Here is a 26,639-nt window from a genome sequence, read left to right as displayed (position 1 = left end):
ACTCTGGTTTGCTCCATGAGGAGGACTGAAGGAGGAACCAAAGAACCTCAGAGACTTTAGTTCCATTGAGTTCCTTCTGTGGAACCTGAATCTAAACTGGTAGTTTGTAATCTGACACCAGAGTAAATACTCCAGTGTTTGAAGTAATCTGATTACTGTGAGATGATGCACTTCAGAGTCCTTTAAGTGATTCTACTGTAGCGTTCCGTCCATCCTGTCGGCTCCCTTCATGCACATTTCTCCTCCTGTTTCCTCTAACCTCCAGTTTTCCCGCCTCCTCTCCTTCCTCTTCCCTTCACTTTGTCCTCACTTTCTGTCTCTTTTCTGTTTGTGTGTTTCCTGACAGGACGGCCATACATGGACATGCAGTCACCTCCTGAAGCCTCTCCAGAAACGCCACTGATGCCCCGCCGACTCCCATGAAGGAGGCAGTAAAACACAGACGGATAAAGGGAAAATCAGAGAGGGCAAAACAGCAAGCAAAGGCAGAAAGAGAGAAAGCTGCAGATCCATAATCTCCACAGCAGAGAAACACTTAGAGGGCGGCAGGCGATTCTGTCTATCTTGCAACTTCAGGAACCATCATCACAATTTAATAAGAATTTGAAAGGCTGCGGCTCTGCAACAAATCTGTCTTCAGCGGGCGAGAGAGCTTGACTCAGACAGGAGGGAGGCCAGACACAAATGTTTTAACGCTTTCCTTCCTGGATTCTGTAGGAAATCCCTGCAGCAATAAATCTGTCGTGGCAATATCCAGGAAGCACTTTATTACTGTTTTACACGTGTTCCGCTGCTCCGAGGCTGCTGGAATTTAAAGAAGTTCTGTTGTTCTGTCAGGAGAGTCCATGTCCTGAAGTGGAACGTCCTGCTGTTTAGGAGAACCGACCGACGGCTGCACAGAAAACGGAATTTTTCCAGCCGGTTCTCAACATTCAGGAGGTTTTCTGGAACTTTTATTGTGTAAAGAACCGGGATCTTCAAAATAAAAGACGGGTGTATCCATCCGATGCCTTCCTGTTCCTCCCTGGCGGTTTATTCATGGCTTGACCCCTGACTACCCTCCTCCCTCCTCCCCCGTCCTCCCCCGCCAACATGTCTGCCGCCCTCACCTCCCAGCCGGGCCTTTAACCGAGACGCTCACCTGCGACCCGTCACCTCCGCCTTCCCCTCCGCCCACCAAGGACGCCGCTCTCAAACTCACTGCAGGCTTTGATGCAAGATGGCGGCCGGCGTGGCGACGTGGCTGCCGTTTGCTCGGGCGGCGGCGGTGGGATGGCTGCCGCTGGCCAAGAAGACGATGCCCAAACCTCCGGTGGACAACTCCTCCAGATCAGATGAGATCCTCTACGTCAACGTCAGCGGGGTCCGCTTTCAGGTGGGTCCACTGAGCATGCTCCAAACTCTGGGTAAATGTGGGCGGGGCTACCAGTAAAATGAGAATTTAAATTCTGAAAACACCAGTTATCCAGAACCCAAAGTGACACCTTGAGGATGTTTCACTTTCATTTATGTACCCTTTTTTGTTTGAACTGCCTGGTGAGGCGTCCTGGATATTTATTCTCACATTAAATTTACATGATGGATGTTAATAACCAAAGACTTTCATGATTTGAGGTGGGAAAGATAGGAAAAGTGCCTGGTGAGTCCCAGGTATTAATTCTCACCCCCAAAATACATGACAAATATTAGTGACCCGATACTCACATGATTTGAGATGTGAATGTGCCTATTGATTGGCAACACAAAGTGTTAATGATGCTAAATCTGCATGATGAGGAGTCCTGGGTATTTATACTCACACTAAATGTACATTCTAAATGTTAACGACCAGAGACTCACATGATTTCAACTGTGGATGTTTGTGGGACTGCCTGGTGAGGGATAACTGAAAGTGCTAATTGTGAATAAACCGCCCGATGAGGAGTCCTGGATATTATTTCTCACTCCCAAAATACATGACAGATATTAATGACCCAAGACTCACTTGATTTTAGTTGGGAATGTTGGTGGAACTGCCCGGTAAGGGATAACTGAAGGTTCTAATTGTGATTGAACTGCCTGGTGAGCGGCGGCACAGGGTGGTAAAGATGGTATGACTGCCTGGTGAGGAGTTCCAGGTATTAATTCTCACATTAAATTTACATGATGGATGTTAATGACCCAAGACTCACTTGATTTCAGTTGGGAATGTTGGTGGAACTGCCTGGTGGGGGGTAACTGGAGGTTCTAATTGTGATTAAACTGCCTGGTGTGGGGTGATTCAAAGTATTATTGGCCAGTCAAGACTACATTACCTGATAAGTGGTGATAAATCTGAACCCACCTCTATGGACTTCAAGGACCTGGAACTCTGGAAATATTGAAGGTAGAACTCTGATCATTGATAAAGTTACTGGAGATGATGAACCAGATGTTCTGAGGAGGTTTGGGAGGAACTTGGTCCAGATTTGATTGGTTTTTTATGAAATAGCACAATTTTTAATGGTTCATCCATGAACTTCTCGATGCTGAGCTGCTTCCTGACAAGTCCTTTCATAGTTTTGTGTTAATGTTCATATTTCTCATCAGATTTTAGTTTCTTCTTGAGATTAAAACCCCCCTCTGCACGATCTTATTAGAAAAAAAACTCCAGCTTCATTATCGAGCTCTGAAATGTAATCTTCACTGTTGTTCTCTTTACTATGAGAGGAAAAGGGTGGAATGTAGGTCTTTAAATTTACATTAACCCCCAGCTGAGTGTCTTTGATGTGAAGAACGTCGGCTTCATGCTGTATTTGTAGAACTGTTTCACTCCAGAGATCCTCTAATAGCCTCCACTGATGTTGAACTGTTCACATTTCCTTTAATCTTTCAATTTAAAATGTTACAAGAAAAAAAAACACTGTTGACATGAGCTTCCACTGGTGTTGAATTTGAGTAAATCAGAACCTAGAATCCACCCAGATGTCATGAAAGTACCTACATTTTTCATTTAGTTTTTGTATAAAATGGAGGAAACAGAGACGTATTATGTCTTTAACTCTGTAGATTATCCAACAGCTTTGGTTGTTTCACCTGCATATTGACTCTTAAGGTTTATTTTTCTAATTGAAGTTGGTATAAACTCACGACCTTTTGATATTTTCTGGGGTTAAATTTAACAGCATCGTCATTTCCAGAACTAAAGCAGTAATCCACTCCTTGTTTTGACCGGTAAATCCTGGACGTCTGATCAGCACACTGATGTGCATTTGAGCAGAAATAATAATAAAATGGCTCCACAACAGAAACAGGTTTTGACGGCTTTCAGATGATCCAGCAGCACCAAAGAGCTTTCTGCTGAACAAGAGGAAAGTCATTTTTAAAAAACAAAATGCAGCAGCTTGACGTGGCAGTAAAAAACCGAGGTAATGAACAGTTCCTGCGGTCACTTATCGACACTTCACTGCTTCCATCCAGCAGCTCAGGGTTTCTGATACGTGGATGTTGCCTCGTTATTTTTAGTTGGTTTTGTGCTTTTTTAACACCATGTGATGCCGATGAACCTGGAAAGAAACAGCTGATGAAGCTCCTTCAGTCAGTCCAAACCCTCTTAGGTGCCTGAAACCTCCCAGTTCACTGGGTTTTCAAAGTTCAGTCAGGCTGTATTTGGAAACAACGGGTCCTGCTAGCTACCAGACTAATAGCGTTAGCTATATGAGTTGGTTGGAATTAAACTCTCTGAGAAACGTCCCAATATTTCCTCCTGGTTTATATGGAAAGGAACACTTTGCACAATGCCCATGAATACATGATTTCATGCAAATTCATGCACAACTGTGTAGGGATGGAGGCTGAAGCTAAAAGGTTTAGCTCAGGTCATCCTTCTCCAAGTAATTTCTCCACCAGTCACACCTCGAGTCTTGTGACTTCTGGGTCTTCAACAAGCTTTGATTCTATTGAACTTTGGATCTTTGATGAGCCTTGATTCACAATGCTCAATGAAAGAGTTTCATAGAAACGTCTGAAGATGAAAATGAAAGCAAATGAAACTAGGCAGCAGCTGAAAACACCGCAAACACCAGGACAGGGACTAGTAGATTTAGCATAGCTTCACGATAGCAAGTACTTTTGTTGTTTGATGGAGATAGTTTATCCGGTTTGTTTTTGGTTCAGAATTAGGACATAAGACAGCCATGATGAATGCATAGTTCAGCCAACGTTCTGCATTTACTGACAGTTCTAAGAATAAGAAACTTCTTTCAGGATAAATATTTAGCTCTAACACTGGAGTTCCATGTTTGTAGCTGTGTAAAGATGGAGCCTGAAGCTAAAAGATTCTGCTAAATTCACACCTCTAGTCTTCTGACTTCCAGGTCTTCAACAAGTCTCAATTCGATTCAAATTTGGGTCTTTGATGAGCATCGATTCGTGTGTTTCATGTCGTTCACTAACCTTAAATATTCTGAATTCCAGTGTTGTTAATGAGCCTGGAGTGCTCAACGAAAGAGTTCCACAAAAAATAAAATAGGAAAACTTCTTTCAGGATAAATATTTAGCTCTAACACTAGAGTTCTATATTTGTAGAGATGGACACTGAAGCTAAAAGGTTCTGCTAAATTCACAACTGGAGTCTTAGGACTCCAGGGTTGTTAACAAGTCTTTTTAACAAGAATTTTGATGAGCTTCGATTTGTGTGTTTCATGTCATTGGTGAGCCTTAAAATAGCTTTGTTTTAGTTGGATTATGTTTATTTTGTCGTCTGTTATTATAGGATAGCGTTACTTTTGAACCGACAATTCAGTAAGAATTAGCTTAGCTTATAGCTTTGTTATAGGTCGTTAATGAGCCTGACTTCTGCAGGTTTTTTCCTTTTGAAGATCCGTTATTCATGTGAGTTTCAGGAAGCAGATGAGCCTCCAATCATGTCAGTTTTTAGATCATTAATAATCCTTCAGGGGAGTTTCAGCCCCTTGATGAGCTTCGATTGGTGGGAGTTTTTTCTCTTTGACAAGCCTCGGTTCATTGGAGTTTTTGGTTCAGTCACCAGTGTTGATGTATGTGAGTTATACAACAATAGTTCCTTCTTTTGTTCTCATTCTGATTGAATGTTTTCTCCCTCCAGACATGGAAGAACACTCTGGACCGTTACCCCGAGACGCTGCTGGGCTCTTCAGAGAAAGAGTTCTTCTACAACGAGGACACGCAGGAATATTTCTTCGACCGAGACCCCGAGATGTTCCGACATATTCTGAACTTTTACCGCACTGGGAAGCTCCACTATCCACGAAACGAGTGCATCCAGGCCTTCGACGAGGAGCTGGCCTTCTACGGCATCGTGCCCGAGATCATCGGAGACTGCTGCATGGAGGTACGACCGGAGACGTACTTTCAGAATCCGTTACAGCTCAAGTTTGAGAAATGATGAAAACTGTAGAAGGGCTTTTGACATGTGGACGTTGCCTCATTGTTTTGTCCTTGAGTCAGTCAGTCCAAACCCTCTTAGCTGCCTGAAAACCTCCAGTTTGGTGTTTTTCAAAGTTCAGTCAGGCTGTATGATTAGCTACCGGGCTACTCAACATTAGCTATGTCAGTTGGTTGGAATTAAACTCTCTGAGAAACGTCCCAATATTTCCTCCTGGTTTATATGAAAGTAAAACTTTGCAAAATGCCCATATATACACGATTTCCTGGAAATTCATGCATGACTCTGTAGTGATGGAGGCTAACGCTAAAAGGTTTGGCTCAGTTCATCCCTCTCCAAGTAGTTTCTGCACCATTCACACTTTAAATTGTGGAGAATTCTCCACCATTTATGGTGTAAATGGTGGTTCTCCACCAATCACACCTCGAGTCTTCTGACTCGATTGAAACTTGGGTCTTTGACTAGCATTGATTCGACAGTCCAACTGTTGGCTTTCGTTCGATCTGATGGTGAAAACAATGTTCATCAAAGACCCAAATTTCAATCGAATCGAGGCTTGTTTAAGACCCGAAAGTCTGAAGACTCGAGGTGTGATTGGTGGAGAACCACCAATCACACCTTCAACGATGGACGATGGGAGGCACTCGGTTGTACGTCGACCAAATCAATGTCAATATGTAATTCATTGCGATTGGTGGTTTCCACCAATCACACCTTGAGTCTGACTTTCGGGTCTTTAACAAGCCTCGATTAGAGTGAAATGTGGGTCTTTGATGAGCATCAATTCGTGCATTTAATGTCGTTAACTAGCCTTCAATATTCTGAATTCCAGGTTGTTTATGAGCCTCGACTGCTCAAGGAAAGAGTTCTACTAATATAAAAATGAAAGCAAATGGCAACAGAAAAAGAAACTAGGCTCAAAACACCGGTACAGGGACTAAAACCCTCGTCTCCTTGGTTAAATCTCTGTTCCTTACGACGATTCTCCCTGTGTTTAGTGTGTGGTTCTGATTCTAATTATGCCTTTATGTCTAGTATAGTTAGCATAGCTTCACGATAGAATGTACATTTGTTGTAAAAAGGTTTAGCTCAGGTCATCCCTCTCCAAGTAGTTTCTCCACCATTTAAGGTGTAAATGGTGCTTCTCCACCAATCACACCTCGAGTCTTCTGACTTCTGGGTCTTCAACAAGCCTCGATTCGATTGAAATTCGGGTCTTTGCATTGATTCGGCAGTCCAGCCATTGGGTTTCGTTCCGTCTGACGGTGAAAATGATTAGAGCAGCAGCTTCCAGCTTTATGTGGTTTTAATGCTGCCATCCTTTCAGATGGCTTCATAATGCAGCGACCTCTGACCTTTGATTTCCTCCTAATGGTCGGGTCTAATGTTGCTTCTTCTTCTGCTGCACTCGTTAAGCCTCTCTGGAGATAAAAGTGTAACAACTTTGATGGATCTGAGGGGGATCGCTAACCAGAGCCGCTCTCAAACCCCATTATGGAACTCATTACAGCCACTGTGATGAGCCCTGTGAAGCTCCAGCAGTCCAGTCTCATTCCCTCTTTATTGCCGCTGATTCTAGCAGCCTTCGTAGCATCTTTGTGTAAGTGATTTCTTTAACGAGTCATAAACAAGTAGTTTGTTTGCTGCCCACTTGCTGCTCCATAAATCACCTCCAGAGCTTGTCCCTTTTATGTTGCAGAGGCTTTCACATCTTTACATCCTCGTTTTTATGGCTGACCCGTCCACTGACTCATGAATTGTTCATTATTTCCTCTGATTTGGCCGAGCTGATCATGTTCACCGACTGCAGCAACGTCCAATAAGTGGATTTCTGTTTTCACTCCCCCACAGTTCCCCCTGAGAAATGGGACACACGATTTTTATTTTTAATCTTCTAGTAATTTCACACGTTCTCTTCTCGCTGCTGACATTTAGCTTTTGGCTTCTTCTTCTTGGACTTCAGATATAATTTAACTTCCCTCCTCATCAGGTTATTAGTCACTGCGGAGGCGTTAAAAGCTAACAGGAGCTAGCATCAGAGGTAGTGACCAATTTCTGCTTTAAAGTCCAGATTTTTCTGTTTTTCTGCTTCTGTCAGCAAAATGTTTCACAAGAAAACACAAACTTAACTTTCTGTCAGCCTCCACTTCTTATAAACAGAGAAATTAACCCTCAAACTGCCACCAACACGGTTATTACAGAGCCTGACATCAAAATGACTCGATGAATTTAATGTTTATGAACAGAAGTTGGTGATTTTAAATAGGAGTCAATAGGAACGGGAGGTTTTTAGTAGTCAGCATCTAGTGGCCGTTACTGGTACTGCACTTTAAGGTACTTCTACAAAGCCTTCAGAATATCTGGAACTTTTATCACAAATGAGTTTCACTAAAAGACTGTATAATTGTGAGATGCAACAGGAAACTAGAATAAAACTGAAGATTTTTATTGTTGCTTTCTCTATATATCCAGGACATACAGAGGACCAAAAAGACGTCTCTCTCACCTTTGTGTTTAGCGCCATAGTTTGAAAATATATAAAAACTGTTGGACTTCTTGGTTTTTCTGTTTAGATTTTATAATGTCTTCACTTTACTCACTGACATGTCTTTAGATGACATCCATTATGAATTTGGCGCTTTATGAATAAAACTAAATTGAATTAAAACAAATTCACGTGAGGCAGCCATGATGAATGCATAGATCAGCTAATATTCTGCATTTATAGAAAATATTTTCTTCCTTTTATTATGTTGCATATTTGTAGCTGTTTACTATGCTAAGTGACTTAGAAATGCTAATCTCTTATTGGTTGAGTTGACTGAACATAGTGATGAATGCATAGTTCATTTAATATTCTATTTTCCTCTTTTTACTGTGTTGCATATTTGTAGCTGTTAACTGTGCTATGTGAATTAGATAGAAATGGTAATTTCTTGCAAGGCAGATTGTTAGAACATAGTCCAACCGTGATGAATGCATAGTTCTGCTAATATTCTGTATTTGTAGTGAAATATTTTCCTCTTCTTACTGTGTTGCATATTTGTGGCTGTTAACTGTGCTAACTATGTGAATTAGATAGAAATACTGATTTTTAGGTGAATTGATTGAACATAGTCACAGCCATGATGAATTCATAGTTTAGCTAATGTTTTGTATTTGTAGGGAAATATTTTCCTCTTTTTATTATGTTGCATATTTGTAACTGTTTATTTTGCAAAGTGAATTAGATAGAAATGGTAATTTATTATTCGGTGAATTGATTGAACATAGTGGCTACCATGATGAATGCATAGGTGAGCTAATATGCAGCTAATATACTACAAATGCAGAATATTAGCTGAACCCCGATGAGTGCGTAGTTCTGCTAATATTCTGTATTTGTAGGGAAATATTTTTACTTTTTACTGTGTTGCATATTTGTAGCTGTTAACTGCGCTGTGTGAATTTAATAGAAATGACAATTACTTTTAGGTGAATTGATTGAACATAGTCGCAGCCATGATGAGTGCATCGTTCAACTAAGATTCTGATTTAAAGGAAAATATTTTCTTCCTTTTGATGTGTTGCATATTTGTAGCCATTAACTACATGAATTAGATAGAAATGCTGATTTCTTAATAGGTGAAATGATTGAACATAGAACACATTTAGTATTTGAAGGAAAATATTTTCTTCTTTTTATTGTGTCGCATATTTGCAACTTTTAACTGTGCTAAGTGAATTAGAGAGAGATGCTAATTTCTTACAAAGTGAATTGGTTGAACATAGTCCCTACCATGATGCACAGTTCAGTTAGTATTCTGGATTTGTAGGAGAATATTTTCCTTTCCTTTCTTTGTATTGGGTTTCATATGTGCAGCTGTTAACTGTGCTAACTACATGAATTAGATGCTAATTACGCAGTAGATGAATTGATTGAACAGTCGAAATGAGGCAGCCATGATGAATGCACAGATAAAATCATGTTTAAAGTGGCACTGAACTTGCTCCTGTCCTTTCATCTCTCTGAAGGAATACCGGGACAGGAAAAAGGAGAACCAGGAGCGCCTGGCCGAGGACACGGAGGCCAATGAGGCGTCGGACGCCCCCCTACCGCCCCACAGCACCTCCAGGGAGCGTCTGTGGCGAGCCTTCGAGAACCCCCACACCTCCACCATGGCGCTGGTCTTCTACTACGTCACCGGCTTCTTCATCGCCGTGTCCGTCATCGCCAACGTGGTGGAGACGGTTCCCTGCCGGCCTCCCAAGGGCAGCGTGAAGGACCTGCCATGCGGAGAGAAGTACCAGCTGGCCTTCTTCTGCATGGACACTGCCTGCGTGCTGATCTTCACCTTCGAGTACCTGATGCGTCTGTTCGCCGCGCCCAGCCGCTGCAAGTTCATGCGCTCGGTGATGTCGGTGATCGACGTGGTGGCCATCATGCCCTACTACATCGGCCTGGTGATGCCCGAGAACGAGGACGTGAGCGGCGCCTTCGTTACGCTGCGGGTCTTCCGCGTCTTCCGGATCTTCAAGTTCTCGCGCCACTCGCAGGGCTTGCGGATTTTGGGCTACACGCTGAAGAGCTGCGCCTCGGAGCTGGGCTTCCTGCTCTTCTCCCTCACCATGGCCATCATCATCTTTGCCACCGTCATGTTCTACGCCGAGAAGGGCACCAAGGGCTCCACCTTCACCTCCATCCCTGCTTCCTTCTGGTACACCATCGTCACCATGACGACGCTGGGGTGAGTGAACATGACTCTGTTTAATGAATGATTGAACTTTGATTGACGATGTGGTCGACTGTTGGTTTAGATGACTATTTAAAACCGGCGTCTCTGTGCTAAAGAAGAACCCAAAAACAGCCACACTGAAGCAAAGGAGAAACCAAATACTGAACATGTTGGCTAGCAGAGAGCATTATGAGAATTTAGCAGCAAGGGGCAGCATGACAAAGACTCCAGTGGAGGTTAATGACCTCCAGCCAGAACTCACAGCCAATAAGGACCGTGTGTTTTGTTTTAGGAGTTCAGTGGCTTTTGATTATCAGTTACAAAACTAACATCTGCATCTTGCCAGCTGTTGACACCATGGATGCGTAGTTGTTGCCACGAAGAGGTTGAACAACCACAAAAAGACATAAAATGACTGCAAAGAGACACATAACAGAAAGAAAAACAAAATGATCACAGAGACACAAAAAGAGGACAAAAAGACACAAAATGACTACAAAAGACACAGAAACAACCACAAAGAGACACAAAACTCCGACAAAGACACATAAAACGACGACAAAGAGACACAAAATGACCCCAAAGAAACAAAACGACCACAGACACAAAAAACAACCACAAAAAGACATAAAATGACTGCAAAGAGACACATAACAGAAAGAAAAACAATATGATCACAGAGACACAAAAAGAGGACAAAAAGACACAAAATGACTACAAAAGACAGAAACAACCACAAAGAGACACAAAACGCCGACAAAGACACATAAAACGATGACAAAGAGACACAAAACAACCACAAAGAGACACAAAACAACTACAGACACAAACAACCACAAAGAGACACAATACGACGACAAAGAGACATAAAATGACAACAAAGATACATAAAACGACGAAGAAGAAACAAAACGACCACAGAGACACAAAACAACCACAAAAAGACATAAAATGACTGCAAAAGACACAAAAAACAGAAACTAAAACAAAATGATCACAAAGAGACAGAACAACCACAGAGACACAAAAAGATGACAAAAAGACACAAAATGACCACAAAAGACACAGAAAACCACCACAAAGAGACACAAAACAACCACAAAGACACACAATACGACTGAGCGCTGGGGTGAGCGAACATCCGACGTCGAGCAGATGCTGCCGACGATGTAGTGCCGTCGCCATGGCAACCCTGGGCCGTCCCGCTCGGTGTCGGGGCCGCTGAGAGAGCTTTGGCCGTCTGTTTCGCCTCCCACTCGGTGGAGTACGGTGGTGGATGTTCACCCCGCTGCCGCCCACGACGCCGGAGGCTTCACCCGGCTCTCGCCTGTTATCAGCCGTTCAAAGAGCCGCTGGAAAGCATGAGAAAGAGAAGCTGCCATGCGCTGCGACCACACCACCCTCCTCCTCTAGAAGCACTCCTACCTGTCTGTGAATGGAGGTGTGAGTTCAGAGGTGTGAACGGAGAGCGTGAATGAGTCAAACAGCTCACTAGTAAAGCAGGAAATGTAAAGAGACGCCGTTGTTCTGCAGATCCACGCTGTTTTACTGAATGAGGAGAGCAGGTTTTAGTGTTTCAGTGGGAGGAAGGTTGTATCTGCAGAGAGGACGGTGGTGGTTTTATGGAGAGATTCTCTGATAGGAGCCTTATCTGGATGTTTTATCAGTTTACAGAGAAAAACACGGTTCTGCTGTCAGCTACTAGATGTAAACTCTGAGTTTTCCCTCGTTAAGGAGGAACTGATGATCAGCAGCAGGAATGCTAATTTGAAACAACATCCTCCAGCGATAGTTTAAAAATCAATCATTTCTGAACTCCAGCAGCAGGTTCTGGATGTTTTTCTGCTCCTTAAATCTCTGAGGTTCATTTTAAAGTCCTGCAGAACATCATGAAGATGGAGAGAGAACTCAGAAATAATGAAAACTAAAGTTGAATTTCTTCAGCATTTATTTATATTATCGATCCACTAGCTCTGATCTTCATCTCATATTAATCTTATAATCATTTTTCAACTATTCTGCACAGATTTATGCCATTTTAGACCATTTTTAAGTCATTCTTGCATTTTTTCCGCACACATTTATGTCATTTTGGACAAATTTTAATTTTTTTTTTAAACAATTGCAGACAGGTTTGTGCTATTTTCTGCTATTTTTAAGTCATTTCAAGTGGGTTCATGTAATTTCAGATAGATTTTGAGTCATTTTTGACCATTTAACACTGATTTTGCACAAATTTGTGTCATTTTGGATGCATTTTGAGTCATTTTGTATTTTGTTTGTGTTGTTTTTGGCTTCTTTTTTTCCATTTTGTGCCATTTTTTGGTCTGCTTTTTTTCATCTTGTGTGTGCTTTGGGTCATTTAGTGTCTACTTTTTGTCGTTTTCTGTCTTGTTTTGTGTTTCATTTATCATTTAGTGTCATTTTGGCTTTTTTGTTGCTTTGCGCAAGTCTTTTGTTGTTTCGTCTTGTTTTATGGCGTTCTGTCTCATTTTGTGTCTGATTTGTGTTGTTGTATGTCTTTCTTCTGTCACGTTGTTTTTTTGCCAGTTTGTGATATTTGTTGGTCTCATTTTTGTCGTTTCGTGTCCTGTGTAGTGGTTTTATCTCCTCATCTGTAGATGTTTCTCCATGCTGGATGGATCTCCATCACTTGCTATTCTGTTCACTGTTTCTGCTGCATTTATTTGATTGGTTTTTCTCTCAGTCTGTCTGAGGAAACACTGCCTGCAGTTCAACCTGAACACTCAGATTTTTTTTTTCTGTTGGTCTCAGCTGGAGGATCAGTTGTACTGAGGAGGGAAGAAGTTTTTGGTTTTTGCAGAATCCAATTCACACAAATCGTATTTTTTTTAAATTGAATTTTATCAATGAGAAATGCAGAAAAACGTGTTTTTAATGAAATATTCTTATTTGTGGTTCAGATGTAGTTCGTTTTATTGATGGAGCTGCACATGACTCATTATTAGAACCACTGGAAAGTTAAATATCTGATGATTCTTTTTCTTTTTACAGTTTCTGGTTTGATAAATGATAGAATAATATTGATTTATTTTAAAGATAACATGCTTTTTAAACACGAGGTTTAATGAGGAACAGCATTGATAGCAGTAGTTAAACCGTGACTCCATCCTGGTTCCAGTAGCTTCCTACTGGTGTTGGTTCTGCCTGTTGTTCTCCCATTGGGTTCATTGGACTGGTTGGTTTTTCAGTCGAGAAACTGCTGTTTTATGTCGACCTCGGATGGATCTCAGATTTCTGGATCCAGACAGAATAAAGGAGGAGGTTCCTGTCTAAATAAACTCCCTACTTCCCCAGCGATGGCTCCGCCCCTCTTTACCTTTAAACGTTTTATTGTCCCATCCATCTGCCCCGACCTCCTCCTGCAGTTCAAAAATGTGGCAATTCGTTCTTACAAAACATCTCCATACTTCACAGGCCTTAAAATCCATAAGAAGAAAGAAAAGAAATGTTAAAATCTGACATTCATGAAGAATAAATCCGTTTCAAAAATCCAAATCAGGTAAAACAGCTTTAGGGTCGTTCCAGACCTGGAGGACATTTTACATCCAGCAGTATTAAACCCTAAAACATCAGTAGTGTGTAAATGTTGTTGTCCTGAGACCAAATATAAAAAACTAGGAGAAAAGAATACTTCTAATATTTTAAATCCCAAATAAGTCTGGAGTTCCCCTAAAATGCTATTTTTCTCTCATCCACCCCTGAGATAACCAAACTGAATCTCTAATAAAACAGAATCTATTTTAAATCTACTTTTTCTGTTTTTGTTTTTTCATTCGTGTGTCTGTAATTGTGGGAACATTTTTTAATCAACATAATATTTTAAATGATAATTATTATTCATGGAACGTGTCCCACAACATGTTAGCAGAACCTTTTCGAGACAGAAAATGATGATTTTGTCATTGTCTCGCTTTTGTCATTTTGTGTCGTATTTTTTGTCATTTTGTATCATGTTTTTGTCATTTTGTGTCTCATTTTTGACGTTTTTGTTGTTTTCTGTCTTGTTTTTGTTTTTTTGTGTCATTTTTAGCATTTTCTGTCTTGTTTTGGTCATTTTGTGTCTTGTTTTTGGCATTTTCTATCTCATTTTTTGTAATTTTGTATCTTGCTTTTGTCATTTTGTGCCTCGTTTTTGACATTTTTGTCATTTTCTGTCTTGTTTTTGTCTTTTTGTGTCATTTTTGTTGTTTTCTGTCTTGTTTTTTCATTTTGTGTCTGGACAAGAGAAGGTTTATTTTTCACACATTTTGAGCCCAAATGTCGTCCAGTTCTGGAATGACCCTTTAACTGATCAAAAATATTACAAAAGAAACCCAGACAAAAACTAACGAACGGCACCAGAACCAGTGATACTAGACTCAGCAGAGGCTGGTTATAGTAATATATTTAAGGAGATACTGTTAGTGATGATAAAAACAGCCTCTGATTACAGGATGAACGCCTTCAGACCTTCAGACATCTGACTCGTTCAGTTGATGAGCTGAAAGTTTAAATGTGAGCCAGTGGAAGTGCTGCCTCCTCCTGCGTCCTCCTCCCTTCAGTCTCCAGGTCCATTAGTTATCAGCAGGGAGAAGCTGCCCTTTAAATGGATTCTGCAGGCAGAAAACACAACCAGGCTTTTACCTCCTGCGCCTCCCCCCTCTCAGCTCCTCTTTCTGGGGAGGGTTTCCTGTTCACCATCCTGCCTCCTTACTGTATGAAAACACAGCTCTGTTCCATCATGCATGATGCAGCACCAGGCTAAATATAGGACCGATGTTCTGCTGGTACAGTTTAGGACGTCTGAACGGCGTTTGGCTAACAGGTGGGACGATAAGGATTAATAGTTTAACCGGCTAAAGATAATATTAACCAACTAGTCGAAAGGAATGTATTGTAGATCAGCTGTAGTTCCTAGTTGTTCCACCAGGTGGAGCCTCTTCCTGTTTTATCCTGTAGGGAGCCGAGGAGGTTAAAGCAGAGAGCATTGTGGGAGTTTAGCAGCAACGGGCACCATGCCAAATACTTTTGTCGAGGTTAATGACCTGAAATGTTCCACCTTTTAGTCATAGGAGCTTCAGTCGAAACCAGTCCGGTTGGTTTCGACTGAAGCTCCTACAGTGCTTCTATTAACAAGTAGCTAACATACCTGAGATAATTTATGTGCAAATGTTGTATCCATAGTGAACAACTTCATCAACATATTGAAAATAGTCCAGTGTTCATGATTCCGTTGATGAATAATTGAGCTTTGATCAACAATGTGGTTGACTATTGTTTAAGATGACTATTTAAGACTGGCGTCTCTCTGCTAAAGAAGAACCCAAAAACAGCCACACTGAAGGAAAGAAGAAACCAAATAAAGAGCATGTTAACTAGCAGAGAGCATTATGAGAGTTTAGCTAGTAAGGGGCACCATGACAAAGAGTGAAATGGAGATTAATAACTTCCAACCACAACTCACATAGTCCAGATGAGTTGGACCCAATAAGGACTGTGTGTTTTGTTTTAGGAGTTCAGTGGCTTTTGATTATCGGTTACAAAACTAATATCTGCATCTATTTCCAGCAGTTGACACCATGGATGCGTAGTTGTTGTTGCCACGAAGAGGACTGAACAACCACAAAAAGACATAAAATGACCGCAAAGAGACACGTAACAACAGAAAGAAAAACAAAATGATCACAAAGAAACATAAAACGACCACAGAGACACAAAAAGACGACAAACAGACACAAAATGACCACAAAGAGACACAATACGACGACAAAGAGACATAAAACGATGACAAAGACACAAAACAACCACAAAGAGACACAAAACGACCACAAAGAGACACAAAATGACAACAAAAAGATACAAAACGTCCACAGAGACACAAAACGACCACAAATAGGCACAAAACAATCACAAAAAAACACAAAACAACAACAAAAAGACACAAAACAACCACAAAAAGACGCAAAACGACCACAAAGAGACACAAGCAAACCACTGAGACACAAAATGACCACGAGATGCAAAACGACCACAAAAAGACGCAAAATGACCACAAAGAGACACAAAACAACCACAAAAAGACAGAAAACAACCATAGAGAGACACAAAGGGACCACAAAGAGACACAAAACAACCACAAAAAGACACAAAACAACCACAGAGAGACACAAAGGGACCACAAAGAGACACAAAACAACCACAAAGACACAAAGCAACCACAAAAAGATGCAAAACGACCACAAAAGACACAAAACGACAAAAAGACACAAAACAACCACAGTGACACAAAGGGACAAGAAATACACTATAAAAGACAGCCTGTGTTGTTGATCAGGCTGTATTGTAAATTTTTCTGTCCTCTGAATGATTTTTGCATCTTGATCAACTCTACGGATCAAATCAGATTCTCCTCCTCTTCCTCCGTCGGCCGATCGGCTCATTTGTTTCTCCTCGTTCACTTTGGTTATCGTTGTTTTTCATCACGCCGCCGTTATTGCTCTGCTCCTGTGTTTTATCACTGCGCAGATAAACTGGGAGTGAAATCATAAAGCCATCGCAGGGCTTCCAGAAGCAATATAAGTGAGAGGAAACATAATCTGCTGCCAGGAAAACATGCCGACTGTTTGTGTCTGGACTCATCTCCTCCTTCAGGTGGCCAGAGGGGGACCTAAACTACAATTAATCAAGAAATCACACCTCCTCATAGACCCTCTGTGAATAGAGGGACTATATAATACAGTGGCTGTAATGAGGACTCAGTGTGGTTCTGTTCCATCCTGGAGGCATTTTGACTTTAAAAAGGCACACAACACCAGGACAACGCTCATAAAACCCAGAAATCTTTATTGCTAATCTCTTAAGATTTCACTGCAGAGCCATCGGAGGTCGTTAGAAGTACAGTTTCTGCAGCTGTAAACACAAATAAAGCAGAAAAATGTCTGATTACATGTAATAAAATAAAAAAGAAGTTTATGCCAGCTGTTTCTCCACTGAAACTAAACGTGTTTGGTTATTTACTGACGATAAAGACAGTCCAGAGGATTCAGACATGAATTATTCCAGAGTAAGACGACATGTCCTGGTAGCTGAAGGTCACTTTATTCCACGTATTGATTTACAGCGTAGTGAGCGTCTGAGATGAGTCGACAGCATTTCACTGGGTTCCTCACAGTGTTTATCATTTACCTAAACAGTTAATTACTGCATTATTACAGTAGAACTAGACCAGGTCAGGGGTTACATACAGACCAGTAAAATCACAGCATGTTGACCTACAAAGAGACACAAAACAACCACAAAGAGACATAAAACAACCACAAAGAGACATAAAACAACCACAAAGAGACACAAAACAACCACAAAGACACATAAAACAACCACAAGGAGACATAAAACATTCACAAAGAGACACAAAACAACCACAAAGAGACACAAAACAACCACAAAGAGACACAAAACAACCACAAAGAGACACAAAACAACCACAAAGAGACATAAAACAACCACAAAGAGACATAAAACATTCACAAAGAGACACAAAACAACCACAAACAGACATAAAACAACCACAAAGAGACATAAAACATTCACAAAGAGACACAAAACAACCACAAAGAGACATAAAACAACCACAAAGAGACATAAAACATTCACAAAGAGACACAAAACAACCACAAAGAGACATAAAACAACCACAAAGAGACATAAAACATTCACAGAGACACAAATCAACCACAGAGAGACACAAAACAATCACAAACAGACACAAAACAACCACAAATAGACACAAAACAACCACAAAGAGACATAAAACAACCACAAAGAGACATAAAACAACCACAAAGAGACATAAAACATTCACAAAGAGACACAAAACAACCACAAAGAGACACAAAACAACCACAGAGACACAAATCAACCACAGAGAGACACAAAACAATCACAAATAGACACAAAACAACCACAAAGAGACACAAAACAACCACAAAGAGATATAAAACAACCACAAAGAGACACAAAACAACCACAAACACACATAAAACAACCACAAAGAGACATAAAACATTCACAAAGAGACACAAAACAACCACAAAGAGACATAAAACAATCACAAAGAGACATAAAACATTCACAAAGAGACACAAAACAACCACAAAGAGACACAAAACAACCACAAAGAGACACAAATCAACCACAGAGAGACACAAAACAATCACAAAGAGACACAAAACAACCACAAAGAGACACAAAACAACCACAAAGAGACATAAAACAACCACAAAGAGACACAAAACAACCACAAAGACACATAAAACAACCACAAAGAGACACAAAACAGTCACAAAGAGACACAAAACAACCACAAAGAGACATAAAACAACCAAAAAGAGACATAAAACTGTCACAAAGAGACACAAAACAACCACAAAGAGACATAAAACAACCACAAAAAGACACAAAACAACCACAGACATAAAAAATACCACAGACACAAAACAACCACAAAGAGACACAAAACAACCACAAAGAGACACAAAACAACCACAGAGAGACAAAACGACAGAGACATAAAACAACCACAAAGAGACACAAAACAACCACAGAGACACACAAAACAGTCACAAAGAGACAACAAACAACCACAAAGAGACACAAAACAACCACAGAGAGACACAAAACAACCACAAAGAGACACAAATTACCTCAGAGACACAAAACAACCAGAGACATAAAACAGTCACAAAGAGACAACAAACAACCACAAAGAGACACAAAACAGTCACAAAGAGACACAAAACAACCACAGAGAGACACAAAACAGTCACAAATAGGCATAAAACAACCACAGAGACACAAAACCAAAAGAGAGACACAAAACGACTATAAATGACATAAAATGACCACAAAGTGACACACAACCACCACAGAGACACAAGACAACCACAAAAAGACACAAAACAACCACAAAATGAAATAAACTCAAAAGAGACATAAACTGACTGCAAAGAGACGCGAAAAACCACAAAAAAAAAAGATCACAACGAGACACTAACAACTAACAACACAGACAGAAAAAGACACTGAGGTGGCCCATAAAAACAGAAAATGTTGAGTTTTTCTGATAAAAACCAACAACTTCTGTTAATTTCTGCTGGTTGCAGGTTTTCTTGTAATGAACAAACTGTGGGTTCTGCAGCCGTTTGGTTCTGAGGAACGTTGAAGCTGCTGTAGATATCAGATATAAGAGCAGCTGTTGTGGTTCTGCACAGCACTTTACCGTCCACATTATTTATAGGATGAGATGGGAAGCAGCCATTTCCTCGGAGGAGAAGGATGTATACGAGGCTGAGAGCTGCCTTACGACACGCCAGGATGGACTTATAGAGCATCTCTGTTAATGTTCTAATAGAGACTCAATCTAAAATCTAATCACAGCCAGGACAACGCTCTGCTTCACACTCCACCTCCTCCATTTCCTGACCCAGCAAGCCCTCTGGTAGGACACCACCTCACAAAATGGCTGCTGGTGTGGACACATTACTATAGGGGTCCACAGGGGTCCACAGGGGACCACAGGGGTCCACAGGGGACCACAGGGGACCACAGGGGTCCACAGGGGACCACAGGGGTCCACAGGGGACCACAGGGGTCCACAGGGGACCACAGGGGACAGCAAAGGCCCACAGGGGCCCATAGGGGACCACAGGGGACCACAGGGGACCACAGGGGACCACAGGGGTCCACAGGGGTCCACAGGGGACAGCAAAGGTCCACAGGGGCCCACAGGGGACCACAGGGGTCCACAGGGGACCACAGGGGACAGCAAAGGCCCACAGGGGCCCACAGGGGACCACAGGGGACCACAGGGGACCACAGGGGACCACAGAGGACCACAAGGGTCCACAGGGGTCCACAGGGGTCCACAGGGGTCCACAGGGGTCCACAGGGGTCCACAGGGGTCCTCGTCCAGATCTTCTATTTCAACAGTTTATTGTTAGGAACTCAGTTAGACGACAACACAGAGTTGGGAAACAGTCACAAAGAAACAGCAAAAGGCTAAGTAACTAGAGAAAGAAACTGAATAACAAAAAGATGCAAAAATAGACGGAAAATGACTGAAAATAAAATACCTGTAAAGACTCACCAAATGACTACAAGACAAAGACATCAAACAGACGCCTGAAACTATTTGGAAAAAGTTTGGGACTTTTGACCCATTGTCCAGGGTCCTGTTGTCCAGGGTCCTGTTGTCCAGGGTCCTGTTGTCCTGGAGGCCTGTTGTCCTGGAGGCCTGTTGTCCTGGAGGCCTGTTGTCCTGGAGGCCTGTTGTCCTGGAGGCCTGTTGTCCTTGTTTTACATTTCATTGTTTTATATTGAATTCTATACATTTGTTGTGCAATTCTGAATAGCTTCTGTATTTTTCTTACATTTTTCATATTGTTATATTTTACGTGTTGCAGATTTTGATATTATATTTTAGACGTTTTGATAATTTTGATTTCTATTTTAATAATTTAATTCAATTTAATTCAGTTTTATTTATATAGCACCAATTGACAACATATATCATCCACAGCACTTCACATATTTTAAATAAAGAAGAGAGAACCCAACGATTCAGCCTTTGGGTTTTCTATGAGTAAGGGCTCAGGAAAAAAAAAACTAACGGGGAGGAAAAACAAAACTCCGACAGAACCAGGCTCAGGGAAGGCGGCCGTCTGCTTCGACCAGGTGGGGTGAGGATGAGGGGGTGGAGACAGCAGGATGTTTACAGAAACTTATATCCTTATAGTGTGTCACATCTTTAACACCTCTGACAGGTGGAGTGAGTAACACTAATTACCTTATAAACTTATATCCTAAACAGCAGAGTTTATCAGATGCTAATAACTCTCAGAGCTGCATGTGTTTGATTCAGACTTTACTTTGTGGAACTGTAGACGGCAGCGTCCACAGAGCAGCAGGGGGCGCTGCAGAGAGTTAGACTGGACTTTAACATTACAGGTTACAGAGCTGATCTAGAACTACAGATCTATGCTGGATGGATCTGGTAAATATCGTAAAGAAAGTAGATGGATTGATGATTAACTGACCAATAGAAAACACCGACTCTGATAGTCGCTTCTTCTCATCTGAGGTTGTTGCTTTTCTTCAGAGGATGTGGTAAAAAAAAAAAAGAAATCTATGTGGATTGTGGACTGTTTTTATGAGAACTGTTTCATTTGGTAAATATGAAATATCAGCCACATCATTAACACCTCTGACAGGTGGAGTGAGTAGCACTGACTACCTGGTTGCCATGGCAGCTGTCAGTAGGTGGAATATCAGTCAGCAGCTGAACAGTCAGTTCTGAGAAGTAGATGAAGCAGGAAAAACGAGCAGAATCTGAGAGACTTTAACAAACACCACAAAGAGATGCAAAACTACCACAAAGATACACAAAATGACCACAAAGAGACACAAAACCATCACAAAGAGACACAAAATGATCACAAAGATACACAAAACCACCACAAAGAGACGCAAAGCAACCACAAGTAGACACTCCATTTATTTCCATAGTTAGTCCTGACATGGAGAACATGAACACAGTGATGTTTGTTTTTAATCTTGGAGGATCTGTGACTGAACGTTCCGTTAACGTTTCCTCAACGTTACATAAACTGAACTTGTATCAACGTTGCAGTTCTTTTCTATTTCCATTTTTCCATCTCCTTCATCAGCAGAACTCATCCTTTTCTCCTGGTTTATCTGGCATCTAAGACCTTCAGCCCAGAGGATGTTTCCTCCCAGGGCATGATGGGAACTTGAGTCCAGACTCCAGCTGTTATGTAACAGGTCACTGAGGTTTAGAGCTCCACAGCCTGACATTTAGCTCAGGTCTTTATGTAACATGCTAATTAGATCAGGTGATGCTAAGAACCGATGCTACTTCACACATTATCTGGAGAAATGAGTCTGGTGACTGAAACTCCACAGCGCCGATAGTCATTTAGTTGAACCAAACCAGAACATTACCAGAACCAACCTGGACCAGATCAGGGTTTCCTTCAGAACGGCTCCGGTTCTCCTCGTTCTCCTGCAGTTCATCAGCTTCTCCACATTCAGGTTCAGTTCCATCCCTGTTTTATTCTGGCTCTGGAACCATGGACTGGTCTGAACACAGCGTGGGGCTGGTTTGGACTGGGTTTGGTTCTGGACTGGTTGCAGACTTTATTGGAGAAATGATTTGGGGCTTGCTCCAACATTTGTTTTGGACTGTTTATTAAACTTTTCAAACTTGTTTTAAAGGTTTGTGCTGGGTTTGGACTTGGTTTGGGACTAGATTTGTGCTGGTTTTGGACTTGATTTGGGACTAGGTTTGGGCTGGTTTTGGACTTGATTTGGAACTAGATTTGTGCTGGTTTTGGACTTCATTTGGGACTAGATTTGTGCTAGTTTTGGATTTGATTTGGGACTAGATTTATGCTGGTTTTGGACTTGGTTTGGAACTAGGTTTGGGCTGGTTTTGGACCTGGTTTGGGACTTTATGTGGACTTAATTTTAGACTGGTTTTGGACCGCCTGTTTTGGACTTTCTTTCAGACTGATTTTGTTCTGGTTTTAATCTAGTTTTGGACCTTTTTTCTGACTAGATTTTAGAGTGATTTCAGACTTGTTTGAAGACTTAGTTTTGTTCTGGTTTTGGACATGGTTTGGACCAGGTTTCAGACCTGTATTGGGCCTTGATTCTGGACCGCTATGCCTGAAACCCTTTACTGTGTTTTCTACCTCCTGTCCAGTGAAATGAGGACGTGAGCAGATGTTTCTACTGATTTGTTCTGATAATAACTAACAGGTCATTTCAAAAAACTGGTTCTGTTGGCTGAACCTTCTGCTCCGAGTCTTTTATCTGCGAGTCGCTGACCTTTATGGCTGCAGTCTGTGATGTTAATCTGTATTCATGCAGCGACGCAAAACATGTTTTTTTCCCACCTGCTTCACATTCAGACAACACAATCTGCTGCTTATAGTCCAACTTTTAAGGAAACATGACAGAATAAAACCCAAACTTCAACCAGAGTCCAACCTGAACCTCCAACAGCTCTGAGGACCAAACAGACATTTTACTGAAAGACACAAACTACAGAGACACACAAACAGAAGCAAAATGAACACAAAAGGGACACAAAACAACAACAAAGACACTCAAATTAACACAAAGGAGGAAAATCACAAAAAACACACTTAAAACACAAGTAGATGCAAAACAAACACAAAGTGAAACAAAATGACCACAAAGAAAAAAACCACAGACAAGTAAAATTAATAGAAAAAGACGCAAAAAACACATGAAGATGCAAAATGACCACAAAGAGACACAAAACAACCACAAATACACACAAAATAACCACAAAGACACACAAAACAACCACAGAGATGCAAAAACCACAAAGACATTTAAAACAACCATAGAGAGACTCAAAACAACCACAAAGAGACACAAAACGGCCACAAAGAGACACAAAACGGCCACAAAGAGACACAAAATGGCCACAAAGACAAAACAACCACAGAGACACAAAATAACCACAAAGAGACACAAAGCAACCACAAAGAGACTCAAAACAACCACAAATACACACAAAATAACCACTACGCACAAAACAACCACAGAGACACAAAAACCACAAAGACATTTAAAACAACCATAGAGAGACACAAAACAACCACAAAGAGACACAAAACAATCACAAAGAGACTCAAAACAACCGCAAAGAGACGCAAAACAACCACGAAGAAACACAAAACAACCACAAAGAGACACAAAACAACCACAAAGAGACACAAAACCACAACAAAGATACTATAAACAACCAGAAAAGGACGTATAATCATCAGAAATATGTGAAGTGGCCGACCACAGCATCCCCGCTTCCTCCAAGTGTCCTCACAAGATGTGAAACTGGCTCTGAGTCGGTCCTCATAAACATAGACAGTATTTGTCTCTCTGCCCTTCAACCAGGAATTTATTGCAAAATGTAATTAAGGATTTGATTCTTTACTTTCACCCGAGAGACACACATAGTACACACACACACACACACACACACACACACACACACACACACACACACACACACACAGTCCGTGTCCTTCAACATGCCAACAAAGTAATTTATCTTGTTGTTTGGTGATTAGGAAATCCTTGTTTCACCACAAATCCCACTGACACACATTCACACACACACATTCACACACACACACACACACACACACCTGATGGGCGGGGCCGTTGTCATGGTTACACATGGTCTTTTAAGGCAGTTTTTTGAGATAATCTGATTAAAGTATAATTTGGGTGTCAGAAACAGAGACATATGGTGTGTGTGTGTGCAGTGGCGTTACCACCATTGTGAGGATGTACATCTGTCTCCACAGTCGCACTGTGGGGACCTGCTGCTCTTATGGGGACCGCAGCATCACCACTCACTGAATAGAACTTTATTAATTCCAAAGGACACTCAGAAAACATGACAAGAACATGAGAATAAATGCAAGTTCCTGATGGAATAGCAATGAGATGGAACTGTGATACATCACTAAAATAAAAATAAGTGAACTAAAACAAGACCGGAATAGAAATATTAGAGGTAATACTGAAGTAGTGAAGTAATATAGCACATTAAAATAATAAAACTTTTAAACTACAAACATTTTTCAATCTGTTAAGTTGACATAATTTAGGTAATTTTATCACCTCAATATTATGTTCATAATAATCTCAAATTTATAGTTTAGATTTCAAGATTTTATATAGTGTTCAAATATAATTTAAAAAAATATTAATTTCTTTAAAGCTACTCATACTTAAACACAAAAAACTATTAGAGAAACTCCATTTAGAGCAATTTAACTTTTAGATTTCAAACCTTGTGTTTATAATTTTGGTAATACAGTGACTTATATAATGTGAATGTACTGCTTGGAATAACTTTTATCAGTAATCAGCTTTAAAACTGGCAGTAATGTTGTAATTAAATATTCATTTGATTATAGGGGAAGAGTGTAGTCTGTTGGTTGAACATAATTTAATCTGAAACTGTTTCAGAACCGGTTTCGGACTTGGTTTCAGACTTGCTTTAAACAGATTTTGGAGCTAGGTTTGGATTTTGTTTGGACCTTCTTTTAGACTCTAAACTTGTTTTGTTCTGGTTTTAATCTAGTTTTGGATCTTTATGCATCAAAAACATTGATCCCCAAACATTAGTTTTTCGAATGTAAGACATAAACTTTTCTCACGAGAACTTGATTTAAGGTTAGAGTTAAAGGCTCCACCCAGCTGCCAGTGGTCCAGTTGGATTGTGGGTAGTGTAGGCCCAGTCTGATCACCTGCTGAACCGATCCAGAACTTTCTTTTCCTGCGCGGAAGCTTTCAGATCAGATCAGGAACAAATCCACCCGTCGAACTCTTGATCCTCCGTTAAAGCTTCTCTCCACTCGCTTTCTTCCCTCAGCAGAGATTTACCATAAAGCTGATTTATGGAGACGAAATGTCAGAGCAGGAATAAAGACAAGAGCAGTGAGAGGAGATGAAGATCATATTTAAGCTGTTTAGTGTCAGAGAGTTATTGACGCCTAGAAAGTCTTAATAACACAGTTCACGAACAAAACTCTTTATCTGAGCCCTAAAAACATAGTTCCCAAAATATCATGAGGATATTTTACATCAGTAGCTTCATAAAGTCTTTGTTCACCAACCATTATTGATGTGACACATTTGAATCTGAAGAAAATCAACCAAATATTGTTCCAGCAGACCTCAAGGAGGTTGTCAACATTTAGGAGGCTCCAGACTCTTGGAGCTCTCAACAGATACTCAGGATGATTCATAAGTTCTGATTGAATGTCCTTAAAGAGGTAAAATGGGGTCTTAACATGATCCTTTTGAAGGGGGCTCAGGATGAAGATGTTACATAGAAGCTCTGGACAGGCTTCCAGAAGTCCTTAAGGAAGTTGTAAAAATTCTTGAATATGTCACAAGGATGCTTTAGGAGTTCTTAATGAGGTTCTAGACTTTTTAAAGAGGTTCAAGAACTCAGAACCTTGTTTAAGTGTCTTAAGAGGGTTCTAGACCTTCCTAAGGAGGCCCAGGAGTTCTTGAAGAGGTTGTAGAATTACTGTAGTTTGAGATGTTGCAGATCACGAGGAGTTGAAGACACCCTTGTAGAGCTTCTAAAAGTACTTAAGGAAGTTCTAAAGATCCTTGAGGAGGTCATAGGCTTCCCTGAAGAGTCCTGATACCTTCTTGATATGATTCCAGTAGGTCTTGAGGGTGTTCTTGAAGATATTTTGAGTTTTGAAGGGATTTGAGCCCTTGGAACCTCTTAATATTTTTCAAGGGGGTTCAAGATATTTCCTAGGTTGATGCAGAAGTCCTGGAAAAGGTATACACGTGGACAAATTTGTTGGTACCCCTTGGTAAATGAAAAAAACCCACAATGGTCACAGAAATAGTTTGAATCTGACAAAAATAATAATAAATAAAAATTCTATGAA

General features: G+C 40.8%; 1 protein-coding gene across 1 annotated transcript in view; it reads left to right on the top strand.

Moving 5' to 3' along the window:
* Window positions 1-349: 349 nt before the first annotated feature.
* The window catches only part of kcnd1 (potassium voltage-gated channel, Shal-related subfamily, member 1), a 66,470-nt gene continuing 40,180 nt past the window's right edge, over window positions 350-26,639 (top strand). The window contains exons 1-3 of the mRNA XM_055013026.1: window positions 350-1,375; window positions 5,084-5,329; window positions 9,398-10,110. Of these exons, the coding sequence (XP_054869001.1) occupies window positions 1,220-1,375; window positions 5,084-5,329; window positions 9,398-10,110 (1,115 nt within the window). The 5' untranslated portion in view covers window positions 350-1,219. The remainder of the gene's footprint in view (window positions 1,376-5,083; window positions 5,330-9,397; window positions 10,111-26,639) is intronic.

Source organism: Amphiprion ocellaris, chromosome 8 (assembly GCF_022539595.1).
Source record: "Amphiprion ocellaris isolate individual 3 ecotype Okinawa chromosome 8, ASM2253959v1, whole genome shotgun sequence".
In the NCBI taxonomy this organism is placed as follows: Eukaryota; Metazoa; Chordata; class Actinopteri; family Pomacentridae; genus Amphiprion; species Amphiprion ocellaris.
Note: the sequence above shows the minus strand (reverse complement) of the source record. Positions and strands in the feature narration are given on the sequence as shown.